The sequence below is a fragment of the Peromyscus californicus genome, unplaced genomic scaffold, assembly GCF_007827085.1.
Source record: "Peromyscus californicus insignis strain IS unplaced genomic scaffold, ASM782708v3 Scaffold_13__1_contigs__length_99412109, whole genome shotgun sequence".
In the NCBI taxonomy this organism is placed as follows: domain Eukaryota; kingdom Metazoa; phylum Chordata; class Mammalia; order Rodentia; family Cricetidae; genus Peromyscus; species Peromyscus californicus.
In genome coordinates, this window is record NW_026294424.1 from 3,691,761 (window position 1) to 3,701,858 (window position 10,098).

Genomic DNA, 10,098 nt, shown 5'->3' on the forward strand with positions numbered 1-10,098 from the left:
CAGCTGTCCCAGCTGTAAGCAACCTCATTGAGCAGGAGTGTTAGAGGCATAATATATAGTGTGTTTGTATGCTGGGACAGTATTTAAATGAGTGACTTGCTAACACGACATGTGTGAATCTCAACACTTTGCTGAGCTAACACAGCTGAATGCAAGACAAGATTAATCTCCAGAGATGCGTGCCAAAGCATCAGTTACACGCTGTCTCTTCAGTTGCTGATGGAGGGTGTGCTCCTGAAGATGAAAGCTTATGTCAAGAAAGCATGGGACCCATCGGTTGGGGATTTAGCTCAGTGGTAGAGCGCTTGCCTAGCAAGCACAAGGCCCTGGGTTCGATCCTCAGCTCAAAAAAAGAAAGAAAGAAAGAAAGAAAGAAAGAAAGAAAGAAAGAAAGAAAGAAAGAAAGAAAGAAAGAAAGAAAGAAAGAAAGCATGGGACCCAGGAAAGCTGCCTGAAGGCTACGAGACACCAACAGCCACTAACAGTAAGCCCTTGACTGGGATGGTTCAGAAGCTTTGAACTCAGCAACAAAAAAGGTTGCAGCCTGTGTTGGGACATTCTGAGATGAGATTACACAACTGGAGGAGAGTTGACCATGTATGAACAGAGTGAGTCACAGAAAATTTCATTCCAAGTAGAGCTGAACTTCAGCAAGGAGGGAAGCAGAGTGACATGAAGCATCACCCTGGAGCTCTCAGTCAACACTGGTTAAGCACGAGGGCAGGCCTGACCAGAGCTGCGTGCAGCAAGCACAGAGGATGTGCACATGCAGCAGCCATAGAGGATGTGCGCATGCAGGTGGCACAGAGCATCCTCACAGTCCATGGGGTGAATGGATGTGCAGGACCTGGACTGACAAGTGGCCACAAGATGGGCATGTTCATATAGTGACATAAATACAAACTGTCTTAAGACAGTTGAAAGTGGAGGGTGAACGGGGTTGCTATCTTTAGTAACAAGTCTAGATCTAGGTGCTGGGCATGTGGCTCAGCAGGTGCTTAGCACGCTTGCTTAGCATGCATGAAGCCCTGGTTTGGTCTCTAGTCACATAAACTGAATGTGGTGACACAAGCCTGTGATCCTGTGCTTGGGAGATAGAGGCAGGACAATCAGAAGTTCAGGTCATCCTTGGCTACACAGTGAAATCAAGGCTGGCCTGAGCAACATGAGATCCTGTCCCAACAACAACACAAATCTCTCATAGATGTATCTGACTTGAGAAGCATCTCTGATGAAAAACATTAGCAAGTGTCCATCTATGACGTCTTAATAAGCAGCCCAATGCAGGAAAGCTAAACACACAAGCAGGTCATGCAAAGGGGCCATTCTGAGGCCATGGAGCTGTTGGAGTGCCGGAAAGGCTGCTGCTTATCTGATCATGAGGGAAGTGCAAATGGGACTCAGACACTACCAGCACACACCCTGATGGCAGGTCTACCCAGGCCTCCAGACACTCCTAACTAATGAGGTACACCAGTCTGACAGAACCCGAAGATGTGCACCTGCTCAGCCTGGCAGAAAGTCTACCAGCCACCAGGAGGCAGCATCTTGCCGCAGGACAAGCCACCTGAGCCTCCACACCCATCAGTAACGCCCAACGGCCCACCAAGGTCCCCATACACAGTGTGTTACCAGATACAGTGGCAGCATGGCTTCTCACTATGATTGACAGCAGATGGGCCAGGGTGGCAGCATGGCTTCTCATTATGATTGACAGTGGATGGGCTAGGTGGCAGTATGGGTTCTCCGTGTATTGAAAGGAGATAGGCAATGCCTACTTAGAACACCATTTGTATAAAATAAAAATGTTAGCATATGTGTGTGGTGTGTGTATATATGTATGTGTATATGTTTACATGTGTGGGCAAACATGGAGGCTATATTACCACATGTGTGTGTATATAAGTGGAGGTCCAAAGTTAATATTGGGTGTTTTTCTCAATCATACTCAACTTCGGGTCCCTGAACCTAGAATTCACCAATTCTGCCATATCTAGCTAGCCATTCCCCCCGCACCCCCAGGGAAGCCTCCTAAGTGCTGGGATGATAGGAGAGCCCCCCCACCCGCCTGCATTTTTTTGAGTCCCGAGGATCTGAACTCTGGTTCTCATGTTCTACAAGAGTCCTGACTGTTCTAAAACACACCAGTTTACCCAGGCTGGCTTAAGTTTCTGGCAATCATTCTACCTCAGCTTCCCATGAGCTGGTATCACTGATGGACCCACCTCACTCAGTTCCTAAACGTTTAACTCCCTTGAGACAGTTACATGAGGAGCCGCAGGCATTGGTGCCCTTGGGTTAGCCAATGGACACGTGTGGGTGGCATGAGCTGCCTGCTCCTTGAGCTGGATCCTGAGTGCCCAATGGCACCAACCTTACACTCTCTGTGGGCCTAAATGCCCTGCAGGGAGAAGCTTGAAGGAAACCTTCCCACCCTCCCCACCCTGGCTGCCCCCCAGGACAACCATGGTCCTCTCCTGTGAGCCCTCCCGGGATGCCCCACATATAGACATGCCTCAGTCCACTGTGCTCTGCAGCCGTGAACCACCACATGCTCTTGAGTGTTGTCTCCAGATCTTCTCTCCACTTGCACACTCGGCTGCCTCATCCACAGCTATGTGCCACATGGATAGATGCCAAGTGCTTCAACATATTCCCTGTTCCGAGATGAGACTGCCCACCTGACGTGTGTTCCCAGGCCCAGCATGGAGGGCACAGGAGTCCTTGTGTGAGGTGTTGGTGGCTGATGTGCTGGAGAAGTAGATGCACTCTTCTGTCAGGATTTGAGTACAGTTCCTGGTCCCAAAGTCCTCCCGCAACTCAGATACCAACCAGTGCTGGGCCTGGCCTAGAACTGGCCTTCAGTACACAGCCCAGAAAGGATCCTTATCTGACTGAAGAGAAGTCAGGATAAGATGGCATCCAGGGACAGTGTGAGGAAAGGGTACAGGAGGGCAGCCAAAAAGGCAGTGGGCAGGGCAGAGACAAGGGCCTGGAGAGGCAGGTGCTCAACCCACGGGCCCACTAAGGACCTCTTCCTAGACTTAAGCTCCAGGCCATTGTTCCTGAGACCTCTCTAGCCACACACAGAGTGGGCCTGGGACTCCACACCACTGACAGTGTTAACAGGGATGGCCCCGGGGACAGGCTCTGGATATCCAACTCTGAAAGGAGGTCAAGTGACTCTCTACTGTGGCCTCAATGGGCTCTCCTGGCTGGCTGAACCCTGGCAGCCCTAAGGCTACCTGGGCTAGAGGTCATCTGCTATCATAGCAGAGCAATCCCACCAGAGGTGGCCTCACCCTTCTCTGGACAATCCGAGCATGGCTTGGGCTCCAAGGTGGGACCCTCCCTGTGCCACCACTGGCCACATCTGCCGGAACCCTGAGGTAAGCCTGGATCTGTCCCCTACTATGGCTTCCCACACTCATGGCTGCCCCAGCCCCACTTCACTCTTCAGATGAGCAGTTTTCTAGGGGATCCTCTAGGCACCCCAGTGCAGAAAACATATGGCCCAAGCCATGCAGATTCACCAGTCCTGGATGAAATGTCCCTCCTACCACATTGCCTTTCTCATCACAGAACTACAGCCCTAGTCTAGAGGGACAGACCCCAAGGCTCATTCTCTAGATAAAGCACCTGCCCTGGCTGCCAGGCTGGCCCAGGGATGATAATTCTCTCATGTCACATAGTCACATTCTACCAGTCAGCAGCAGAGATACTCGGGCTAATGTATAACGTACCTGCCAACACCAGGGCCCCACAAAGGAACTGAGTGCTGACCCCACCACAGCCAACCACAGATCTAGGGGATTCCTGGTGAACTCCTTGGAGGCAGAAAAGCAGAAGGGCAAAGAGAAGGATGTGATGGACTGCGATTGGATCCTGGGGGGAGGCCCTGCCAAAGCTTCTCCCCACAGGGCTGAGGCAGGGCAGGAAACCTGTCACCCCAGAAACTCAGTCCTGAAAATACCATGTGCTGCCCCAAACAACAGGGACATCTGTAAATGCCAGCATGGCATCATCATACACCCCCATCCCAGAACCCCTTGTCCCAGCAGCAAGATGTTGGTCCCATCCAGCCCAGGGCAGAAATCACATGTGAAAGACCTCACAGCTTTGGAAAATAATATGGATTGTTAAAAATATAACAGTAGAGATTTAAAACCGTTTACCCGACTGGCTGGAATAGGTCCCAACAAGATGACAAGGATAGTCCTGTGCCCACCATGGCCTTCACCTCAAGGTACAGGGCCTGGCTCAGGAGTGACCGTGCAGGAGGAGGCGGGTAGGGGAGGCTGCAGGATCCCAGCCCCAGAGCCAGTCAGCGGTATGGCAGTTACAAGTCACAGGTCCCTCTACAGTACAGAACTGGTTCAGAGTGCTCTGTTAATACAAGCTGTCATTCCAGTCACCTCATCCGGGATGGGGAGTGCAGCTTACATTCCAGGCCTGGGAGACTGTTTCCGGTTTCCACTGGTCAGCTGTAGCTCTGCTGTTGTGGCAGGTACTGAGGCTACCAACACCTGGAGATAGGTCCCTTGGTGGCTCCATGGCCTAGGAGAACTTGTTCAGGCCAAAGGAAAGGTCACTCTTGGGCACCAGTGAGGCAAGAGGCCCTGATGGCAGAGAGGAGGCTGCTACATGGCTTTCACACATTGGAATGAACTGATAGGGTATGGGCCCAGAACCTTTGACCGCTCATTCCAATGCACAAAGACCAACCACAGCCTCCATTGGAGACTTAAGACTCAGCTTCAATCACTGACCACCAGAGAGTACAGACTGGCCAGAGCCCCTAGCCACAAGGGCCATTATCTGCAAAAGGGGATGGCCTGTCTGGCCACATCAGATGGTCCAGCTGGCCAGGTGCCCAGCCAGCCCCAACCTGAGCTGCAGCCTCAGGGCCCTTTCTTCCGCTGCTCCAACTCTGGCAATCGTTCTTCCCGAGTCTGTGCATGCCGGACCCCCACACGATGTGCTGTCTCGGTAGCTGTGATGTCAATCTGGGCATAGCGGGAGGAGGAGCTGGCCCCTGAAAGCAACCCACTGTGAGTGGACCCAGGAGGAATGGCCCCCAGCCCAGCTGCCCCTGGCCTGGTCTACAGGTATGTCCGGTGATAGGGTAGGAGGCACTCTGATCCTTCTCCAATCCCACCCACCCAAGTAATCATGTCAGGACGTGGGCAGCAGCCCAGGGCAGGACATGAGGGTCCTGGCTGTTTGGAAAGGTCATTTGCAAGCTAGAAAGAAGGGCTCCCTTGCCAGGGCTGATGTGCCTGGGGCTCAGGCCCAAAGCTAAGGTCACAACTCCCCTATGAGGCCTTCCTATGGTAACTCACCTCGCACACCTCCACTGGCCCCTGGGAACTCCAGGCCCATGTAGTGCAACTGCATTCGGGAGGTGGGGCTGATGGGGATATTCACATACGTGGGCATCTCGCTGCGTGGTCGTTCTGGCCCTGGGCTGTCAGCAGCCATGGGCCCTGGAGATCCTGTGGAGAGAGGTCCTCTGAATCCCTGAGATGTGGGTGGGAGCTGTACAGTCACCCCCCAAGGCCACCCTCCATGGCCCAGTCCCTTCTTCCCACCTTCTACCTCACCTTGGAGACCATTTTCCATTCAGCCCAGGGCTATGATCCTAGGAGTCACCCACTGTCCCCTCCCCAGTCCAGACACTCATGCATACGGATCCCACAAGGCCTGTTCTCTGTCCAGTCAAACCTCATCTTACATCCTCCCAGGCACCCTCTAGTACAATCTCCCCGCCCCTCCCCATCCCCCAACCCCACTTCTCCAGGGCCAGCATATTCCTGCTGTCTCAGTCTGACCCTCTTCTCTCTCCTGGGTCTTCCACCTGCTACAGGCTGCTGCTGGAGTAATCTCCACTAGCAAGGATAATTCCCACCAGGACCCCTCTGCAGGTCATAGCCAACAACTCCATCTCTGTCCCCAGAAAAGCAGGCATCCTCTCCCTCTCGGACACCTCAGCAGTTTGAATTTTCTTCTAAGAATCCACTTCTTGCCCCTGTCCCATATCCTAACAGTTGACTGTCGATGTGTGCAAAGCCCATGGTGCTGGCTGCCAAGGAGCCAGGGACCCTCCATGCCCAGCTGGCAGTGCTCATGGTAGACTCACTGCCAAGTGAGCTGTCTGGGTGGGCCCCAGCCCCTTCCGTGCAGGCCCAGGGACTCCACACACAGTTGGCAAAGTTAAGACCTTTCTCCAGAGGCACTCTCATAATCCTGTCCCTCTGGGGTGGGAACAGTCATATAGAATGGGACACAAAGTACCATTTCAGAGTGATAGGCAAGAGCAGTCATCCTCTATTCCAAGTGCCAGAGCTTAGACATAGACAGGCTGCTGAAATCCTTGCCCCATAGCACATGCCAAGCCCACAGAATCCAGTTCAGGGCTGGGGCTCAGGATGGGGACATTGAGGGCTTGTTCTGTACCCTGTATCCAGAGAGAGGCCTGGCTTCTGCCTGTTTGCCCCAGGATCCCGACCACCCAGCCATGTCCCTGACACAGCTCCATCTGAAAGTGTCCGTCAGCGCCTCTCCTCCTCCTCCCCCTTCCTGCCACCAACACGGCTAGTGTGGAATGTGGCAACAGTTTGCCCTTCATGGAGAAACCCCAAGTTCCCAAGTCACACATCCATCAGCCAGTATATCCAGATGAGACCCCAGGGTTGTGGGGGGTCCACCTCTGACTATTCACCGAAGCAAGGAAGTAGTTCTGTTCTGTCTCCATCCCCCAGACTTGGGGACCCCACGGCAGACCTCCTACTACACAGTACATGTCCTTGGAGGTCTTGAGGTCCTTGGACTGTCCAAGCTATGGTGAGGCTCAGCTGCTGCACAGGACCAAGTGAGACATCCATTCGCTGGCCTCAAATCAGGGAGCTGGCTTTGCTCGCTCACAGAACATCCTGTCTTAGGCCTTGGCAAACAAAGGTAGGCTCAGTGTTTCAATCCCCAGAAAATCTCTGATCTGAAGCAAAGGATTTCTGAGAATCTGATGCATTTGTAGCACAGAGAATCCATCATAGCCGAAGAAAACCTCCCCAAGGAGGCTTAACCAGCAGGGTGGAGGGAAAGCCAGGGCCAGCCAGCACTGGCCAGCCAGGCAACAAGGCAGAGCCCACAGCAGGCCTTCCCATGGTTGGGTTGGCAGGCTGGAGAAGGGGCGTGGCTAAGAGGAGGAGGAGAGGGGATGGGTGTTTGGAGACTGGAGATGTCAGACTTCAGCACTGAGCCTTTGAAGGCCAAAGAGGGAGACCTGGGGCTGGGCTCCGTGCTTTAGTGCACTTGAATATATTCCCTGAGTCTAGACACTGTTTGGGCTTGGATCCATTTTGTCCAAGATGGTCTGGACAGGTGAATTGAAGAGCAGCAGGGAGAAGCAGAAGAAACCTGAAACCTAAATTCAGGGACGTAGATGAAAAGTTCGAAGCCACTGACATCGGAAGTCAAAGGCCAGAGGGGTGCTGTTGAGACTCCAATGCAGTGAGTGCCTCCTCTCCCGTTAAACTCACTCTCCTCCCAAAGGGACGTGACCAGCTGGCCAGGAAGGTGTGGGTTCGCTATGCCCCATGTCCTTCCTGGCACTTTAATTCAGTTTTAGCTTTGGCAGCATCATTTTAGAACTCACATATTTACTAGAACAAAACAGACAACAGGATGGTGTCGCCTTTTTCCCTCCCGCAGCTGTGGGCTGACCACCATCCGACTATAACCAGGCACATCTCTGTTCCTAGTCTGGTCCAGGGTGAACTCACATGTCCCTCATCAGAGTCAGGGCCCTACCTCCCACGTCACCCTACCCTTGCCCTCAGAGGGAAAGGGCCCTGTTCTCAAGTGGTACCGTCTCCATCTCTTTGGTCCTGGGGTGGAGTATTCATCGTATTAAAGTAAAATCCAGCTGGGCGGTGGTGGTGCACGCCTTTAATCCCAGCACTCGGGAGGCAGAGGCAGGTGGATCTCTGTGAGTTCGAGGCCAGCCTGGTCTACAAAGCGAGTTCCAGGAAAGGCGCAAAGCTACCCAGAGAAACCCTGTCTCGAAAAACCAAAAAAAAAAAAAAAAAAAAAGTAAAATCCTGGCATCCCTAGTGGGGTAGCAGTAGGAGATGTCTAAACAGTGAGGGCCAGCCACCCCTGCTACTCCATGATGTCAGGGAGGACCCTGGACCATAGGCTTCACATGGACTCAGAATTCAGGCTGAGCATTCCAGACAGAAAACCCCAGTAAACAGATGGGATTGGGGCTTTCCTGTTGGGCAGGGTGCTGACCCACGTGGCCTGCCTGTGGCCCCACCCACAGCTTTCTGCCCCGGTGTCTCCTTGGGTCTGATTGGACTCTCTATCTTACCTACAGGGCTTGGCCTTCCAAAGGCACAACTCATCTCTGGAAAAAAGACCCAGGGATCTGTAGCACCCACGCAGAAGGAGACAAGGAAAGAGGTATCCCTGGCCTCCAGTCAACTGGCCCAAGGTCAGGCGCCTGGGACCTATAGGCTCTCCCAACCCTCCCAGGTTGGGCCAGCACCCTCCAGCCTTCATCGGCAGACAGCCAGGCTTCTTCCAAGAAGTGTCCCCTGCTTGCTGAGTACTCTGGCATTCCCACCCTTCCCCAAACCTGTCCTGAGGAGCTGGAACCTCTGGGGGCCATTGCTTCCTTGCCCATTCACTATCTTGTACACACTTAGAGCTTGGGGCCAACCCCTCCAATGTGACTTCTGAGCTACAGACCATGGTCCAGCTGTCACTGGCCCCTCCTAGCCAGGCCACTCAGTCATGCTCCAGAGCCATGCACCTGTCTTTAGCTCACCACCTCACCCTACTCACCTGTTCCAGGCTTCCCAAATGCCACTGTCACCCCACTACCCATACCCTTCCCATCCAACAGGGCTACCCCTTAGCTCTAAACCCTTCATCCCTACACTGTGAGTGCTGGGGGTTTCAAAGCCAGGTGCCTACCTGGATATGTCACCGTGAGTCCAGAGGGTGAAGTAGCCATGACCTAGACCAAAGACAACAGGGGTTAGTGCGTACATTCCACTCACCCTTTGCCCTGCCCCCCCGAGCCCCAAGAAATGGAATGGTAACTCCAAAAATGGCATAGGTCTGAAGATCTGGGCAACCTACAGCCTGGAGGAGCACAGCTTTGTCCTCCAGACCCTTCTGTTCTTAGACCCCATGGCCCCGACCACCCAAGCAATGGTTTGACATGACAATCCAGGGGACAGCTGAGGCCAGCAGTGTTCTGAGGAAGTTTACAAACAAAGGTTCCCAAGCTACTCCCTTCCAGCTTATGGCTCAGCTAGACTCCAAGATGATTCATCATCAGTGCTTACGGCTCAGCTAGACCCTACTGAGTAGTACATGATTGCTGAATAACATGCCTACGTGGCCTATAGTGACCACAGTGTTACTCTCTGGCTCCGGCATATTGTCCCATCCCTTACAGAGCCCCCCAGGGAGCCCATCAGTGAGACAAACAGTCACCCAGCCCTGGAATGAGTCCCAGACCTCTGTTTCAGGCAGAACCGGATCAGGGAGTTGATGGAGCACGAGAAGAAAGAGCTTAGGTAGCTGCATGGGCAGGTAGGGGAGGATGAAGGCCACAGCTGGGTGCATTTGCTATCTCATGCACAGGCCTCCCCACTCCAGCTGGGGGAAAGTGGAGGCTGAACCTGCCCAGGGCTCCAAACATCCCCAGCCCCTTGTCAAAGGGCCTGTCCTGAGCAGGTAACACACAGTCCCACAATCCCAGCGACTCTAAAGGAGCAGCTTGGTAGTGGGACCTCTTGGGGGTGGGGGCAGAGAAGGGAACTTGACACCCAGCACTGTTCAAGCCAACTTTGAGAGTGATAGTCACATGCCTAGGGTACAGACAGGGATACCCCTGAGCAGACCACACGGATCTGACCGCATCGCCATTTATAACAGAGCCCTGTGCAGGCTTGGGGACTCAAGCAGGTATAAAGCAGCCCCCAGGACAAGAGTCGAACACCCTAGAGCCAGAGCCAACCACATACAGGCCCCTGAGGGTGTACTTTGTCACCAAGCAAGAAGCCAAGTCCTCAATAGCCACCA

At 53.5% G+C, this 10,098-nt stretch overlaps 1 protein-coding gene across 1 annotated transcript in view; it reads right to left on the minus strand.

The window, feature by feature from the left end:
• Positions 1-4,150: 4,150 nt before the first annotated feature.
• Dok7 (docking protein 7) overlaps positions 4,151-10,098 on the minus strand; it is a 33,255-nt gene continuing 27,307 nt past the window's right edge. The window contains exons 8-10 of the mRNA XM_052736138.1: positions 8,980-9,022; positions 5,343-5,495; positions 4,151-5,035 (exon numbers count right to left, since the gene is read on the minus strand). Coding sequence (XP_052592098.1) covers positions 4,902-5,035; positions 5,343-5,495; positions 8,980-9,022 — 330 coding nt within the window. The 3' untranslated portion in view covers positions 4,151-4,901. The remainder of the gene's footprint in view (positions 5,036-5,342; positions 5,496-8,979; positions 9,023-10,098) is intronic.